The 19,396-nt window shown below is 45.0% G+C and overlaps 1 protein-coding gene across 5 annotated transcripts in view; it reads right to left on the bottom strand.

Annotated features, from left to right (window-relative positions):
- Positions 1–12,626, bottom strand: part of DENND1A (DENN domain containing 1A) — a 1,229,671-nt gene extending 1,217,045 nt beyond the window's left edge. For 2 of the 5 annotated variants that reach the window (XM_068248143.1, XM_068248144.1), the window contains exon 1: positions 12,463–12,626. In XM_068248143.1, the coding sequence (XP_068104244.1) occupies positions 12,463–12,479 (17 nt within the window). In that variant the 5' untranslated portion in view covers positions 12,480–12,626. The remainder of the gene's footprint in view (positions 1–12,462) is intronic. The other 3 variants (XM_068248146.1, XM_068248145.1, XM_068248147.1) reach the window with 2 other exon arrangements.
- Between the last annotated feature and the right edge of the window lie 6,770 nt (positions 12,627–19,396).

Below are 19,396 nucleotides of genomic sequence, written 5' to 3'. Positions count from 1 at the left end.
CTACACAGCTGACACACGTGTGCAGCCTGGCCCAGCGATGTCGTCGCCCTTGAGGGTCAGGTCCTGATCCCCGATAGGCGACATAAGTAGTGAGTGTGAACGCAGCCTTACAATTTACAACAACCAACATGATTGGTTTCAGAATTTGCCTTGTTCAAATCTTTAGCTGGGATTTAATTGTTCATGGAGTTCAATGGGTTGGTTGATTAGGGACTTTTAAATGTCTGCTTGGTGCTAGTCTGTAAACTGACCTGCTCTTCCCCATCGTCTTAGGTCGGTAGCAGAGGCACCAAAACAGGATAAAATATGTTAAAAAAAAAAAAATTAAAAAGGGAGGTATTGGGGGATTTACCTTCTCCAAGTAGACACACAATTATATTGATTTATGGTCAACAAATTTTATTTCAACACTCCACAATGCAACGCGTTTCGCATGTCTAATACAGCTTCATCAGGCAATAAACGTAACAAAGCTAGTGTAGGTCTGTGTAAAAGCCAAGCGCATCTGACAGAGTCCCTTCTTTTGTGGGTGCTTACGTGTTATCCTATCTGGAGAGTTTGGAAGCTTTTTGTTAAAGTTCTGTTTGATCCGCTAGCCAGATCTAACCATTTTTGGAAAGCTGAAAGTCCCAGCTTTCCTTTGCACTGGGTCCCAAGTCAATGCGATGCCCTATTCCAAAGTTAGAGGGTGTTAGGGGAACGGGTGTCCCCTGCACTTTGCTGCAGAGAGCACAGTGGAATGGAGTCTCCTGCCCATGCAATTGAGACAGAGAGGAGACTAGGGTGCATAGCTGCGTTGCTCCTTCATCTGTAATGAGAGACCTAGGGTACTTGACATAAGTTTTGAAGACACAGATTTATGCTGCGAAGGAAGAAGACGACCTACTGGGTGTGCTACTTATGTTGGATTCGTCCCGTACTGTAATTGGACTTTCTGCAGTTCGTCCCATACTGTAATTGCACTTTCTGCAGCCAAGTTCAGGGGACACCCCTCCTTCAAAGCCCATAACTTGGGAACTGAGCATCATACCGACTCGGGACCCGGTGCTTTCAGTTTTAGATCATCATGGTTGAGCAAACAGAACTTTAACAAAAAGCTGCCAAACTTTCCAGACGGGATAATACGTAACAGTGTTCTCCCACAATTTTTTTTCCAGCCGGGTGGCATGAAAAAGTAGCTGGGTGAGGCGAGATGAGAGAATGCAGGGCCAGCGCTTCTCTGCACAGTTCTGATTACAGCAGAGGAGGTGGTGAGCCGATGACAGCCGGGTGCTGATCAAAACTAGCCTGGTGGAGCACCCGGCTAAATGCGCCTGGGGAGAACACTGCGTAAGTTTCTCTTTCCCATCATTCAACTATCCACTTGTCTAACTTTGTAAGGAGATAATAACGTGGTGCAGATAATACATATTTTGTCTCTACAGATGACCATCAGTCTCGGCAGAATACTGTTTTCGGCAGAATACTGTTTTCGGGAGGGCAGCCACACCAAACAAATCCATAAAACCTTACCACATTACTTTGCCACTTTGCCCCTCACAATATGCCAAAACTGTTGCATACACTTACCACTTCCCTTTCTAAAATGATCTACAGGAGAGCTTGATTGAATTGAGCACTACTGTTAAAGTACATGCTGAGGCAATGTCCTGACTCACTACAAATCTAGTTCTATAGCTTCTCCTAGACATATTCAGCAGTGATGCCCTGGGAGACATCTCAAGCTCACTCCAACCTGAATTATCGCAAATTGTTTCTGTTTTAAGAAAGCAAACTTTTGTTTTTCTCCTAGACATGCATCACCTTTTAAAAACAAGTCCTAATAGACCAGGTTAAAAAATCCAATAATGCACAATACCGATATGCTTAGAGTCCCTGAAACAAAGCAAGCCAGGCTTCTAATTATTTGTTCAATTTTATACTACAGTCATGTGAAAAAGTTTGGAAAACTATTTTTTTCGTGTATCACTGAGCTTTCAAAGTAGCAACTTCCTTTTAATACACGGTATGTCATGCCATATAGCGATAGTATTTCTTCAGTGAAATTAAATGTATTAACTGAAAATATCATGTAATATGCATCATAAAAAATTAGACAGGTGCATACATTAGGGCACCCCAACAGAGGGATGAAATACTTAGTTGAGCCTCCTTTTGCAAATATAACAGCCTCTAGATGCCTCCTACAGCCTTTGACGAGTGTGTGGATACTGGATGGAGGTGTTTTTGACCATTTTTTGATACAATGTTTCCAGTTCATTTTACATTTGATGGCTGCCGAGCATGAACACCTTACTTTAAATCATCCCATAGATTTTTGATGATATTCAAGTCAGGGAACTGTAACGGCCATTCCAAAACTTTCGTACTTCCTCCTCTGTGTGAATGCCTTTGTAGATATCAACTTGTGTTTTAGGTCATGACTGATGCTTAAACATAATCCTGCAGAATTTGTTGATATTGGGCTGAATTTACCAAACTCTCGACTTTAACAAGGGTCCCATTCTCTGAATTAGCCACACAGCCTGATACAGCCTCCACCAAATTTGATAGTAGGTAGCAAGTGTTCTTCTTGGAATGCAGAGTTCTTCTTCCGCCATGCAAAGTGCTTCTTGTTATCACCAAATAACTAATGGTGTGAACACACTTGAAAGATTAATGAAAGGTATTAGACCAATTTTACCTCCTTCCATGTAGTATGAGAGCCATACTCTACACAGTCTATTCTATTGAGCTGAACTCCTCATTAGATAAAAATCTTTGCAAGATGCTGCATAGGGATAATCGGAAAGTACAATTTCCGTTCCGCCGGAATTACACCAGCGCAAAATTCTGTAACCACTACAGTCGGAATGTTTCCAAATTCCACGGAATTCCTTTCCGGCGGTAAAATTCTCTCTCTCTCCCCCGTCAGCAGATGGGGGTATGCCCTGTTTATGGATCTTGTCCTAGCCTTGTCTTCCAATGATTTGTAGGATGCCAAAAGCAAGCTCACATGCATTGGCCAGGAATCAAACCCAGTTCAACTGCTTGGAAGGCAGCTACGCTCACCACTATACCACCAACACTACATGCTGAAGCTGGCCTAGCATGTACCATTGTGATATAACCAAGAGAAAAATGAGCTTGCTTATTTGCCTAACTTGCTAGATGAAAGCAGTGGGACACATGGTGATACTGCTTACAGGCTTCAATTCCAGACTTCAGAAAGATCATGTGCCCCCCCTGGATGATGCTGGTGTAACACACACGGCAAAGGACAGCAATTTGAAGTCTGGAAGATTCCAGGGCAAGGATGGGAAGCATGAAAAGCTAGGTGGCGATGCAACCATTCCTGCTAACCTAAAGCTTACTTGTGTCTTACATCACATTGGCTTAAGACTTTACCAAATCCAATGCTCCAATATGGGGAAGCTTCTCGGTTTGCGGTTTTTGTTTTTTTTTCCAAGTGTGGTGTCACAGTTTACCCATCTCTTTAACTACAAGAAAGGCCCAGGAGTAGTCTTAGCTACCCTAATATCTATGTTACGGCAGGGCCCTTATTACACTTTCTCTTACAGGGCTATGGAAACCGTTTTGCCTATGCGATAAAGCGAGGTGCAAAAATGAAATCATGCCTAGCAGAGGATGGTTTTGATCCATCGACCTCTGGGTTATGGGCCCAGCACGCTTCCGCTGCGCCACTCTGCTTACGTTTTTATATAACCTTCAAGTTTAAGAAGGGTACATTAGTTGAAATTGTTACACTACTATCTTTTACAGTAAAGCCCTAATGACACTTTCTCTTACGGGGCTATGGCCACCGATTGGCCCATGTGGTAAAGCAAGGTGTAAACACCAAAGTACACCCAGCAGAGGATGGTTTCAATCTATCAACCTCTGGGTTATGGGCCCAGCACGCTTCTGCTGCGCCACTCTGCTGCCATACAGCAGACACTTCGTTGTAGGAAAAAGTCAGCGAGACCCCTTAGCCGTACGGAAAAACGGGCACTCCTTTGACTACTTCTTTCTGGCCTTTGTCATCATGAAAGGATCATAGAAATATATGTAGAAATTTGATATATACAGTTTGTTTAAAGTGGCGTTAAACTTCTTGGAGCAGACTTTTTTCCTCCCTCCACAAGACACACATGCAGCCACATAAAATCGTTTAGCAACAACTGTGTGCACAGTCTCTGTGGTGCAATTGGTTAGCATGTTTGGCTGTTAACTGAAAGGTTGGTGGTTCAAGTCCACCCAGGGATGGCCTTGCCTTTTGTGTTCAACAGTTGTCCGAAGAAAACCCCAGATATCTATCGCTCTCTCTCTCTCTCTCTCCTGAATTCTGACTGAAAACCATACCGGCGGAATTTCACATGCAATTCTGGAACTCCGCCGGATTGAAAAATCAATTTCGTTCCGACCCAACAGAACGGAATCACCCATTTCCGCCCGGAATTGCGGAAAACACAATTCTGCGGAAAGCTGTGAGCATCCCTATTGCTGCACACAAAGATGCTGTACACATTCAAAAGATCAGTATCTGCAAAAGATCTGTTCCTGCAAAAGACCCATTCCTGCAAAATGCATTCATAGTCTTTGATATCTGCAGATCCTCATACACACCTTGTTTAACAGACATTCATCTGCAGATCAGATCCACCAGGATGGATCTTCAGATCTGCAGATGGTTGTCAGATATGCAGATGAATGTCTGTTAAACAAGGTGTGTATGAGGATCTGCAGATATCATAGACTATGAATGCATTTTGCAGGAACGGATCTTTTGCAGGAACAGATATTTTGCAGATACTGATCCTTTGAATGTGTATGTGAAGGACTGCGGAATAGCCGCCGCGTGCTCCCACGGCGTGGCGGCTGTTTCCACATCTAGTCCGGCGGTTTACGCGCGGCGACATGTGTCTGATCTGGTTCAGCCTTCCTGTGCACATAGGCTTAGGAACACACGCGCGCGCGGAGAGGCAGAAGCTTTATGGGAAGCAGAGATGGATCAGCTGACTCCCTTGGTCAGCTGATCCGAGGATGAATGCGGATTGGCTGGAAGGGACTGGGCGGCGCTGATTAGCGCTGCACTATATAACCACTCGTCCCTCAGTCTCACGTTGTCTGCCGTTGCAAATGCTTTATGTGTTAGCACTCAGACCTCAGTCAGATCCTACAGTGTGTTAGAACCAGGACGGACCTGGGAAATCACACTGAGCTAGATTCTCTCGCATGTCATGTTATGTTATGCTGTAGACTAGTTCCAGGGTGTTGTGACTACGGACCTCACACCCAAGACTAGGAAACTGTATCAGTGTTATGTATGCTAGTTCCAGGGTGCTGTAACTACTAACCTCACACCCAAGACTAGCATTGTGTTTCTGCACTACCTTAGCCCGTCACTAGGGTGTAGAGAGCCAGAATCTCTTATCCAGTAGGGCAAGTTTGCTCATTTAGCAGCAGGGCATCCTGCAACCTAGCCCAGGCCCCTCTCCTGGGGAGCCTTTGGCCTATAGGGATTCACCCAGTCTGGGGTGAATTCCCTTCATCGTCCTACCTCCAGTTCCTCTGGTGGTTCTCGCTCAAAGTATTACTGTTATTCCATACACTCATATCTCAGGTGTCCAGAGGTTAGACATACCTGGATTATTGGAGATTCTGCAGATCATCCATAATCTGGTGTATATCTGTATTACTGGTGATTCTGCAGATTGCCAATAATCAGATTCTCTCTGCGTGTTGACACCGATCGTTACAGTGTACAGCATTTTTGTGTGCAGCATCTTGCAAAGATTTTTATCTGATGAGTTCAGCTCAATAGAATAGACTGTGTAGAGAATGCTCTCATACTACAAGGAAGGTGGTAAATATTGGTCTAAGATCTTTCATTAAGTGTGTACACACCATTAGTTTTGTCCAAAACACTTTGTTCCAAAATAAATATGTCTTGGCTGAATGAGATTTTGCATAAAACAATGGTTTGTGTCATGATTGCAGATAGGGCTTCTTTCTCACCACACTGCAATACAGATGTTTTTAGTGTGAATTGTAGAATGATGTACAGATACATCATCTGCAGCAAGATGTTCTAGCATGTCTTTTGAGGTGATCTCTGTATTGTCTGTAACCATTCTCACAATCCTCCGCATATGCCACTCCTGTATATTTTTTGGCCTGCCAGACCAAAGTTTAGCAGCAACTGTGCCTGTGGCCTTCCATTTCCTAACTAAAGTTCATTGCATTTGACATTGACAGTTTAAACCTCGATGATTTTTGTAACTTTACCCTAAATCATGATTCTGGACAATCTTTGTTCCAGATCTTTTGAGGGTTGCATTGAGGATACCATGCGGTCACTCCTCGATGGAGCATTAAGAGAAGCACAACTTGCAATTGGCCAACTTACATACCCTTTTTCATGATTGGACACACCTGTCTATGAAGTTAAAGGCATAAAGCAATTCTAAAAAAAAAAGTCACCTATGGAGAGGGACGGCTCTGCATCCTATTGAGCCTTTCCAGTCTTCTCTCAGTGTCCTCATTCTAGCACCGTCCAGGTGGTCCAATATGGCTTTGGGGACCCTTGTAGACTTCGGAATGACTGGTGGCTTCGTACTGGGCATGTGCGAGTTTGTGCCAGCTCGCGCATATGCAGCATGGAGCCACACATTTTCAGAAACACTCACAGCCACAAGTGTTTCCAAGAGCTTGCGGAGGGGGGGGGGGGGGGGATTTGAACAAAGCTGGAAGGAGGATACCGTGAGAGGATCGAGGAGGCTTTATAGGAGCCAGAGTCTTTCCTCTCCAGGTGAGTATGTAGCTTTGTTTTTGTTTTTTTGCTCTAAAGAGCTAATCCAAACAATGTGGTGTGCAAAATTACATGAGTACCCACATTTTTGCACAGTTTTTCATATTTGATTTAATGTCAAATAACTAAAAACTGTTTCAATTAAAAAAAACAAGGAAACTTTGTTCAAAAAACACCTCAGTACACAGATGTTACTAGAAAATGAAAGACATGCTACCATTATTTTTTTGATCACAGAAGAGTGAATTATGATGCGGGCTAACAAACTTTTCCACATGACTGTAGATGATATGATGCTCCATAAAGCACTACAGCAGATACCATCAGAACACACAGTAATAAATATCACTTGCAGTCATATTAGAAATGAAAATGTTGCACTATTGTGCAGGTTAAAGAGAACCCGAGGTGTGTTTAAAGAATGTTATCTGCATACAGAGACTGGATCTGCCTATACAGCCCAGCCTCTGTTGCTATCCCAAACCCCACTAAGGTCCCCCTGCACTCTGCAATCCCTCATAAATCACAGCCGTGCTGTGAGGCTGTGTTTACATCTGTAGTGTCAGTCTCAGCTGCTCCCCCGCCTCTTGCATAGCTCCGGTCCCTGCCCCTGTCCCTTCCCTCCAATCAGCAGGGAGGGAAGGGATGCAGGCGGGGACTGGAGTTCTGCAGGAGGCGGGGAGAGCAGCAGACTGACACTATAGAGATAAACACAGCCAGCTCTGACAAGCTGATTGTCAGCAGCGTGGCTGTGATTTATGAGGGATTGCAGAGTACAGGGGGACCTTAGGGAGGTTTGGGATAGCAACAGAGGCTGGGCTGTATAGGCAGATCCAGCCTCTGTATGCAGATAATATTCTTCAAACCCACCTCGGGTTCTCTTTAACAGTTAAAAAATTAATGAAGAAGTGAATAATACAATGAGCATCTCAAATTTCTTTCCATTTACTAGCTACTATTTCTTAGCATGACAGCCAGGCAACTGACACTGTTTAAAACAGAATGCATATGTCTGCAGCTTATGTCAGGTTCCCTTTATTCTGTGTACTGTAAAAATCCTGATACAGTAGAATCCCTTAATAGCAAACCTCAAACGACCTGGCCAAGTAGCTTACTATATCAGACGTTTACTATATCAGGATTCATCATCCATTGTTTATTCACACAGGCATGGTCAGGACCTAGGGACTTGGGTTAACTATAGCCAGAAGTTTACAATAACGAGATTCTACCGTAGTTGCTTTAGCTCAGCAAAGTCCTGTCAAATATTAAAGCAGAGAATCATTTAGCATTGACAAAAAGATGCTATAAGGTTGCTATATTACATTCTAAAATGCAAAAAAGTGTACCCATTAGAAATACAGGCAGTCAAAGCCTCTTATTTCACCTTACTGCTCTCACTAATTTAAGTAAACCTAATCCAAAAAAGCTAGATTGAAAATTATTTTTCAAGGCACTTTTACCTGTTGAACCCTTATTGCTAAGCCTATAAGGTCCAATATTCTCTCAAGACTGCATATAGAGTAAACAAGTATGGAAATACATTCTGATTCAAGAAAAAGTTCTGCAATTGACATAAAGCATATTAAATGCAATCTTATTCCCAAATCAAAAACATGAAACATCCTGGAATCCATACCAGTCAAAAAAAAACATAACACGTATTGCTACATTAGGTCTTTAAAAGTGTTTACTACAACAACAATAATAATAAGTTTATTTAATACTACCCCACCTCGTTTCCCCCTATTCCTTTAGATTGTAAACTTGCAAGGGCAGGGCTCTCTCCCCTCTTGTGTCTTGGAGTTCATTATATACACTCACCTAAAGGATTATTAGGAACACCATACTAATACGATGTTTGACCCCCTTTTGCTTTCAGAACTGCCTTAAAGAAAATCTGTAATGAAAAAAAAAAAAAAACCTCCCCTGGTGGGTACTCACCTCGGGTGGGGGAAGCCTCCAGATACTATTGAGGCTTCCCCCGTCCTCCTCGGTCCCACGGCGCAGCGGCGATGTAAATATTTACCTCTTGGCTCCAGCGCAGTATCCGCTCTTCCCACGGAGATAGGTGAAAATAGCCGATCTCCGTCGGGCCGCTCTACTGCGCAGGCGCAAGTCTCCTGCACCTGCGCAGTAGAGCGTGTCCAACGGAGATCGGCTTTTTCCGCCTATCTCCATCAGAAGAGCCGCAACAACACCCCCGCTGGAGCCAGAAAAGGTAAATATTTCACAACAGGACAAATTGTCGCCTGTGCGTTCCGGGGGCTGCAGCGAGACCGCCGTGGGATGGAGGAGGACGGGGGAAGCCTCGATAGGGCCCAGAGGCTTCCCACTACTGAGGTGAGTACCCCCCAGGGGAACTTTTTTCAGTACAGGTTTTCTTTAATTCTATGTGGCATTGATTCAACAAGGTGCTGAAAGCATTCTTTAGAAATGTTGGCCCACAATGGTAGGATAGCATCTTGCAGTTGATGGAGATTTGTGGGATGCACATCCAGGGCACGAAACTCCCGTTCCATCACATCCCAAAGATGCTCTATTGGGTTGAGATCTGGTGACTGTGGGGGCCATTTTAGTATAGCGAACTCTTTGTCATGTTCAAGAAATCAATTTGAAAATATTTGAGCTTTGTGACATGGTGCATTATCCTGCTGGAAGTAGCCATCACAGGATGGGTGCATGGTGGTCATGAAGGGATGGACATGGTCAGAAACAATGCTCAAGTAGCCCGTGGCATTTAAACAATGCCCAATTGGCACTAAGGGACCTAAAGTGTGCCAAGTAAACATCCCCCACACCATTACACCACCAGCTTGCACAGTGGTAACAAGGCATGATGGATCCACATTCTCATTCTGTTTACACTAAATTCTGACTCTATCGAGACTCATCAGACCAGGCAACATTTTTCCAGTCTTCAACTGTCCAATTTTGGTGAGCTTGTGAAAATTGTAGCCTCTTTTTCCTATTTGTAGTGGAGATGAGTGGTACCCGGTGGGGTCTTCTGCTGTTGTAGCCCATCCGCCTCAAGGTTGTGCATATTGTGGCTTCACAAATGCTTTGCTGCATACCTCGGTTGTAACGAGTGGTTATTTCAGTCAACGGTGTTCTTCTATCAGCTTGAATCAGTCGGCCCATCCTCCTCTGACCTCCAGCATCAACAAGGCATTATCACCTACAGGACTGCCGTATACTGGATGTTTTTCCCTTTTCGCACCATTCTTTGTAAACCCTATAAATGGTTGTGCGTGCAAATCCCAGTAACTGAGCAGATTGTGAAATACTCAGACCGGCCCATCTGGCACCAACAACCATGCCACGCTCAAAATTGCTTAAATCACCTTTCTTTCCCATTCTGACATACAGTTTGAAGTTCAGGAGATTGTCTTGACCAGGACCAAACCACTAAATGCATTGAAGCAACTGCCATGTGATTGGTTGATTAGATAATTGCATTAATGAGAAATTTAACTGGTGTTCCTAATAATCCTTTAGATGAGTATATTTTATTCATCATGTTACTTTTATCACGGTCATTACCAATTCTGTATGTTGTATTGATTTCGTATCTTGTCACCAACTATGTATTTTGTATATTGGTGTATACCATTGTCTGTATTATTATGTACCCCATGTTCGTTTCCTACTTTATACAGCGCCATGGCATATGTTGGCGCTTTATAAATCATTAATAATAATAGTTGTAAATGTTATTCCTGTGATTAGTATACAAATGAGAGAATGGCCTCTATGCAGACCACCCCAATCTGCAGGAGGATGAGCAGAGTGTGCCCTTCAGCATCTTATTTATTTATTGTATTTATAAAGCGCCATCATATTATGCAGTATCTTGCTAAAGAAACTGCAGCCCAGTATTATCCAAATATTATTCAGCTATCACTGAAGAATGCTGTTGTCAGAAGACCCTGAAAATGTGAAAGAAAGCTTAAATACAACTGTTTAGGGTTAAAATATAAAAAAGAAAGTGGCTGTAATTTCTAATAATTTATTCATTTCTACATTGGACCCTTGAATTGTCTACTGTGGTACCTAGTTTGTTTTTTAAGTAGCAACATATATATATGAAAGGACCAATATCGCGAAAAAGTAGGCAGTTAAAATCTGAAATAACCAACAGGTTTTGGGTTATTCCATCTCCTCATGGGGGATTTTTTTTTTTTGCGCTAGTGATCCTTTAAGAAAAAGATCTGTAATTAAAGTGAACCTTAACCCTGGGGCGGCTTCCCCAAGCCCCCTGCAGCCGTCCCGTTCCCTCGCAGCTCCTCGAGTGTCCTCCAGTCCCCGCTGCGAGTTAGTTTCGTTTTCGGACGACTAAGAGCCAGCCCTGGCAACTCCTACTCTTCTTCACCTTCCCGCCATCAATCGCATCAGGCACAGTACGCTTGTGCCCACGAGGGTTGTGACGCACTGACGTCACCTGGCGTATACTGCGCAGACGCAGTAGTTCTGCACCTGTGCAGAACACTCCAGATGACATCAGAGAGACTGTGAGCAGCTCTCACACAGGCGCAGTAGATGCCCACTTAGCTAGGTCAGCATCTGGAGTACATTTGAATTCGGCGCCGGTAGACTTGGGCGCAGGATCCAGCTGTTATATGGCTGGTCCTGCTTCTGCACAAGTCCGGGCCAAATTAATAAATATTCCCCCTCCAGGCTGCCATGGATAGTGGGGGAATGAAATGATTCGGCCTCCAGCGATTGCTGGAAGCCGAATTATTATGATTTTTAAGCAACCTCTGCTCCGTCTTCTGACGGCACCGACGTTACTCACTGAGCGCCGCTATAGACAGAAACGCTTTATAGTCTATGGCGGTGCTGGCTGCGCCCAAATCTTGCAGCGATGAAAAGCACTGCTCCGAGCATCTGCACTGGAGGGGACCCCGGACTACCGGCTTGATGCAGAGCTACAGCTATGGCGCAGGACCGCTGCCAGGGACTAGAGGAAGCCCCAGGTAAGTAGACTTCTTGTTTTTAAGTAACTTGGACCATCCCTTTAAAAGGAATATACATATATGGCAGCCTCCATTTCCCTCAGTTTTCCAATTAACTGTGGTAGAGACATTGGAACATTGCATGACAAGATGGAGTATAAACTATGAGCTCCTCTAGGGGACAGTTAAAAATATGACTGAACTCTGTAATCATAAACTAGGAAAGCTCTAAAGCTCCTGTAAAGATCTAAATAGGGCAAAAAGACAGGTGCTGAACTCACCCATAGACTATGCATACCTACAGTCTCTGGCAACAGTTGAGGAAGGGGCATCTTTGCCTTCATTGTCAAGACACCTAAGTCCCAACAGCACAGGAATGTGATACTTCCAGACATATCTCCACAGCCCAACACTGTCCCTGAAAAGCCTGAACAGTTGGCAACTATGGTGAATAGGTGTCAAGTAACACTGGGGTCAGTAACATGTCTCATGGCTGTACAGTGCCTGTTACAGGACAGCATTGTGTATTCTATTATAGGACATGCTACAAGACGAGCATGCTCTGCACACAGAACCTGTGCTGTGCTCACTACTGAGGGTGTAAACATTGGGAACAGGTCCCCAGCTTCATACATGTGTGTGAGGCCATTGCTCCTGTGAGCTGACAGCAAACTGCAGCAGCTGACTCCCTCCAGCCACGCTCCCCTGGACACTTACTTCACCCTGGAGCCCATTGTCTCCGGTGTCCGGTGCCCGGTTAGCTCTCCCTCACTCACACAACGCCATGGTCACCGAGCCGCAAACCAGCCGCACAGGCCGCTAGGAGTTGTAGTTCGGCGCACACATTCCTACTTCCGAAGTATTCCATACAGAACTACAGCTCCCAGTATCCAATAGGCAGCAAGCAGGCGAGGGCTCAGCCCATGGCGCAGTGCGCAGGCATAGCGGGCCTGTCACATAGTGGGAAGAGCCAACATCCAGGGACACCCCTCTAGCTGAGCTAGGAAGCGCGTGGACGCTGGACAGCCAATGGCAGGGCGGGAGGGAGAATACAAACCTCGCACATTTGACAGGAATTCACGAGGGAGGAGAGGAAGGCAAGGAAGCAAGTGATGAAGGAGGAGGAGGAGGAATGCGCGGGTCACACGGGGTGCAAGATGCTGAGATACACACATGGGCGTGCCTTTGCCTGTCAGTACTAGTCTGCTAATGTTGATAATACATAGGAAAAGAGGAAGAGAAGATGCTTCTAGAGGGCGTAATAACACATTCACCAAAATGTTAAGCAGAACTATGGTCAGAAAATAAAGAAGTCAATTACCATACAATTGCTATTACTGGTCATATAAATGGGGAATATGTACAGGACTATATATGGATAAGCATATAAAAACCAGCTTTGACTATAGTTATTTATTTTTTATTTATACAGCACCAGCATCTACCATAGAACTGTACTAAGTACAAAACGAATAGTCGAGAAAATAGATACAGGAGAGGGTCAAAACTGTACAATTGAGTTATCCAGAAATACAAATACAGTAGAGTCTCAGTTATCCTACACCAACAGGGATCGTCTGATGCCGGATAAGTGTGCTTTCTGGTTGCTTGAGACTCAGTGTGAAAGGATATCTGAAGTGACATGGGACTTGATGAGATAAGGGGAATTTCTTATCAGTGAGGCTCACACTGTAGTCACTTCCTGTCTGAGGCAGGACTGAGTCAGCCACTTACATACCTGATATTTAACTCTTTCAAGCAGAGAAAGAAAAAAAGGAACACAGCATAGTTATTTCTATGCTAGGCACTGTACAAACACGTCTATCTCATCATGTCACATGTCACTTCGGGAATCCTTTAAAGTGTACCAGATATGTTCTAAATAAAATGTTTTATACATACCTGGGGTTCCCCCAGCCCCATACGCACGGATCGCTCCAACGCCACCGTCCTCAGTCTTCTCGCAGCTCTGATACCGAGTCCCCGCACTTCCGTCAGTTGGAGCCAGTCTGACGTAAGAGAAGTGCGCTCTTTGCGTATCTCTCCAGCTGCCGCTGGAGAGATACTTAGAGGGCGCACTTCTCCTGCGTAGACTGGCCCGACTGATGGAAGTGTGGGGACTCTGGTAGCAGTTTCCCCGAAAAATATGCATAAACTGGCACAGCCAGTAACCCCCCCCTCCCCCCCCCCCAATATACACATATGTATATTAAACACAATGTTTTTTTTGTTTTTTTTTCAAAATACACATATACTGGCACAGTTTCCCTCCAACATCCTTATGAACTGGCACAGTTTCCACCCAAAATACACATAATCTGGCAGTGTTTCTTTCAAAATACATATAATGTGGCATTCTTTTCTCCCCAAAGTACACATGGGTCTTGAATCACTATGCGGTGCTAACCTACTTAGCACGTCTAAAGTCTTTAGGCGCGCTAACCAGGGTGCTAAGCAGGTTAGCACCGGTTTTCTCAAGCAGATCGCGCGCTAAGTACCGCGTGCAAAGTTTTGCAAAGTCTTATGCGCGCGCTAAGTCCCATAGGCTTTAATGGGTTTTGCGCGCGTAAAGTTTTGCGCGCGAAAAGCTCGTTTAGACGTGCTAAGGGGGTTTTCACAGGCATGCTAACAGTTAGCACCGCTTTGTGAATCAAGCCCATAGTCTGCGCTGACCTCAAGAAAAAAAAACACCAGGCAGAGTTTTTCCCTCAAAAAATACATTAGGCAGAGTTCCCTGTCAAACACCGGGTCCATATGCAATTAACTTTTTCTCCTGAATTCATCCTAGGTGATATTTTCACAACTTGTGAATACATTGGACTTGATTCACAAAGCCGTGCCAACTGTTTTGCACAGGTGTGCTAAACAGTTAGCACGTGAAGTGCCGTTCGCTGACTTTTGCGCGCGCGATCGCGGACTTTTGCGCGCGCATTTTGCCACGAGTCTCGCAAATTGCGCGCGCAAAAGTCCACAAACGGCACTTCACGTGCTAACTGTTTAGCACACCCGTGCTAAACAGTTTGCACGGCTTTGTGAATCAAGCCCATTGTCTTTTAAGCCAACAGCATGAAAAAAAATACTCAGACTAATTTTAATAGTACGTTTGCATCTACTTTTTGGAACTTTATCAATTGCTAAGTGCGGAAAAGTTATTTTAAAGAGGCGATGAAAGGAGATGTTAGGAGAAAAAGTAAATTGCATATTGGCCTGAGCATTGCTGTGCCCCAAATTACTGGTGTCAGTGGTGGCACCTGCAAAGAAAAAAGGTAACTCACCTGCGAGGTGACTCCTCCAGCGACGATCTCCAGTCTGTAGTGCAGCAACTCAGGCTACAATTTTCCTGCTCCCCACTGACCAGACTTGCTATGTAGGTATTGCGGTTGGAGTGTATATCACTCCGCATCCCAGAATCAACTCCTCCTGGCCCAGCGTGGGATCAAATCCCTCCGCTGCTGCTCTGCCTTCCGGGACCTTGGAAGGAGAAGATGCATGGCACAGTTACAGAACTAGTGACGGATGAGCCAGAGAAGCTGATGGGCCACAACAGAAGGCTTGGCGGGCTGCATGCATGCCACCAGCTGGACAGCACTGTTCTGAGGGAACCAGAGCAGGACTGATGGACTCCTGGATAGATCGGGAAGCCTCTGAATGATCCGTAAGCTTCCGTGAGGTATGGATCTTCTTTTGGGGAAGGGAGGATTTGGGGGGAGTTACTGGTTCACTTTAAGTTATGACAGCACAGTGGTGTAGTGGTTAGCACTCTCGCCTTTAAGCATTGGGTCCCTGGTTCGAATCTCATATAAATACTATATGATAATAAATTACGCACAGATCCAACTGCGTCCCACTGAGATTAAAGGCTACCCTCTGGATGCCTGAAGTAAACAAACAATCACCCATACCAACTATGCCAGTAGTGCTTCAGTTAAAATCATGGAAGTTTTATAGGTGTGTAAACCGAGACGGTAATTATGTGGTGTACTTCTACAGTTAAAAAAAATAGTCACAGAAATGTATACATACCTAAGTAGCGAGGACCAAGAAGGCTCTGTGGTATCTCAGGTCCTGGCTTGATGATGTCATCAAGCCGGGACCCGGGTAACCGGCATTACACGGCTGACTGCAGAGCGGGGATCGGAAGCTCGGGCTTCAGGATAGTCGCAAGAACGAGGTAAGGCGAGAGAGGCTGCTTGCCGGTACATTTTTTTTTTATGATTTGTGCAAGGAGGGGGCTGCCTGATGGGGGGGGGAGGACATCTGACTATAGATTCTTGAGAGGGGGGAGGATATGTAAAGAGGGGTGTTAAACTGACTGGGGGACAACTGGGTAACTGAGGGGGGGGGGGGGGGATTTAATAATATGGCACATCTGGGCACCTGGGGGGCCGTAACTTATTACTGGGGTCATATCTGGCTATAATGGTGGGGCAGCGCTAATCCTGGAGGTACATCTGGCTATAATGCGGTAATGCTGATCCCGGGGACACATCTGGCTATAAAGAGGGGCACTATCCCTGGGGGTGCATCTGTCAATCTATTCAGAGGGTGGGAAACACAGGGGACACATCTGGCTATGCTGGGGGGGGGGGCTGATATTGGGGACACATCTGGCTATACTTGGGGGGGGGGTGATACTGGGGACACATCTGGATATGTATACTGGGGGGACATAAACTGGGGGGCACAGTTTTTATGTCAGTAGCACTTTTTATTTTTAAACAGGAATTGGTCAAAATTGAGAAATAATGCATTTTTTTTTATTTTCCCCCACTTTTTCCCATTAAAATGCATAGAGAAGAACATTTTACTTGGGACCAAATACCCCCCAATGAAAGCTTAGTTTGTCTTGAAAAAACTGTATAAGGATCATTTAAGTGGCACAAGTACAGATGAAGTTATTGCTGATTAAAAGGCACAGCTAAAGCATCAAAACTGCTCTGCTAGGGAAAAACAAGGTCTGGATGCGAAGTGGTTAAAGGGAACCTTAAAGGATACCACAACTGACATGTGGCATAATGAGATAGACATGGGTATGTACAGTGCCTAGCACACAAATAACTATGATGTGTTCCTTTTTTTCTTTCTCTGCCTGAACGAGGTAAATATCAGGTATGTAAGTGGCTGACTCAGTCCTGACATAGACAGGAAGTGACTACAGTGTGACTCTCACTGATAAGAATTTCCCCTTTTTTTATCTCTTTCTTGCTCTCAGAAGCCATTTTCTTCTAGGAAAGTGTTTTATAGTTGGAATTTCTTATCAGTGAAGGTCACACTGTAGTCACTTCCTGTCTGAGTCAGGACTGAGTCAGCCACTTACATACCTGATATTTACCTCTTTCAGGCAGAGAAAGAAAAAAAGGAACACAGCATAGTTATTTGTGTGCTAGGCACTGTACATACCCATGTCTATCTCATTATGCCACATGTCAGTTGTGGTATCCTTTAACTGCGATGGATATGGATGTTTCCTTTTAAAAAATATTAGTTGCTTGGAAGTCTTGCTGATCTCTTTAGCTGCAGTAGTGGCTGAAACACACATCTGAAACAAGCATGCAGCTAATCCAGTCTGACTTCTGTCAGAGCATAAAGATGGTCTAAACAGTTCCCCGGCGAGCAGTATTCTGCGAATAGAGATGGCCCGAACGGTTCGCCGGCGAACGGTTCCCGGCGAACTTCCGGGGTTCACGATCGCGGAGAACCGTGAACTTTTCCTGAAGTTCGATTTGCCCCTTTATTACATCATTAGGGTCAACTTTGACCCTCTACATCACAGTCAGCAGGCACATTGTAGCCAATTAGGCTACATTCCCTCCTGGAGGCCCTCCCCCCTTTATAAAATGCAGGCAGCGTCAGGCATTTTACTCACTCGTGTGCCTGCAGTAATTAGAGAAGGGAGAGCTGCTGCAGACTCACATAGGGAAAGCTTTGTTAGGCTCTTGTAGGCTTGTTAGCTTGCTACTTGTTGATTCTTATTGCTAAAAAAGCACCCCTCAACAGCTCTTTTGAGAGCTAATCTTGTTCTTGTGATCTAGTTTTTTGTGTGTGTGTGTGGCCCTCTTACATTATATACAGCACTGTCAGTCAGTCGCAGCTGGCCTTTGGCCCCTTGGTGGTAATTTCTTCTGTGCCACTGCCAGGCCCAGCACATTCAGTGACTACCTGTGTGTGTGACAGGCAGCTGCATATTTGTAATCCCATGCCAATCACTGCACCTGTTCACTGTTCAGTGCACCTACCTACGTGAGCGCACGCATTGTTAATACCACCAGTCATTGCATCTGTTCACGGTATGTGTGTGTTACAGGTGCACATTTGTAATACCCAGTAGCAATGCATATACCTATCTACTGGTTGTTCAGTGCACCCACCTACCCACGTGAGCGCACACAGTGTGCTATTTAATACCACCAGTCACTGTACCTGTTCACGGTACGTGTGTGTGACAGGTGCACATTTGTAATACCCATCACTGCATATACCTACCTGTTGTAAAGTGCACCCACCTACCCACGAGAGCGCGCGCAGTGTGCTATTTAATACCACCAGTCACTGTACCTGTTCACGGTACGTGTGTGTGACAGGTGCACATTTGTAATACCCAGCAGCACTGCATATACATACCTGTTGTTCAATGCACCCACCTACCTACGTGAGTGCACGCAGTGTGCTATTTAATACCACCAGTCACTGTACCTGTTCACGGTACATGTGTGACAGGTGCACATCTGTAATACCCAGCAGCACTGCATATACCTACCTGTTGTTCAGTGCACCCACCTACCTACGTGAGCGCACGAAATGTGATATTTAATACCACCAGTCACTGTACCTGTTCACGGTAAGTGCGTGTGACAGGTGCACATTTGTAATACCCAGCAGCACTGCATATACCTATCTGTTGTTCAGTGCACCCACCTACCTACGTGAGCGCACGCAGTGTGATATTTAATACCACCAGTCACTGTACCTATTCACGGTACGTGTGTGTGACAGGTGCACATTTGTAATACCCATCACTGCATATACCTACCTGTTGTTCAGTGCACCCACCTACCCACGTGAGATTGGCAGGACGTGGGTGACTATTTAAAACAGAACACCTCATCTTCCGCAGCCACCAGCGCTACTACTAGCACCACTTACGCTGCATTTGACACTTCACATGACTTATTTGGTGGGGAATTAACTGATTCACAGCCACTACTGTTACAACAAGATGAAGGCGCTAAGCAAGTTACAGCACCTCATATGTCTGAGTTAGGCGACACTATGGACATAACATGTGAGGAGGAAGATGATGAAGTACCTGCTGTTGGTGCAGTTTATGAGGTGTCTGAGGCAAGCGAAACTGGGCAGGATGATTATGATGAGGACGATGATAAGAATATCACGTGGAATCTTAAGAGACAAGATGACCAAGGGGACAGTTCAGAGGGGGAGTCAGAGAGGAGTAGGAGGAGACGAGTTTTTGAAAGAAGCAGGGGGAGCTCGTCATCAGAAACAGCTGGTGGCAGTGTCCGGCACCATGTATCGCCACCTATGGACAGCCAGCCAACATGCCCTTCAACGTCAGCTGCTGATGCCACCATAGTGCCATCACCCCAGGGGGACTCAGCGGTTTGGATATTTTTTAGTGTGTCTGCCTTAGATC

This window comes from Hyperolius riggenbachi, chromosome 8, assembly GCF_040937935.1.
Source record: "Hyperolius riggenbachi isolate aHypRig1 chromosome 8, aHypRig1.pri, whole genome shotgun sequence".
In the NCBI taxonomy this organism is placed as follows: domain Eukaryota; kingdom Metazoa; phylum Chordata; class Amphibia; order Anura; family Hyperoliidae; genus Hyperolius; species Hyperolius riggenbachi.
Note: the sequence above shows the minus strand (reverse complement) of the source record. Positions and strands in the feature narration are given on the sequence as shown.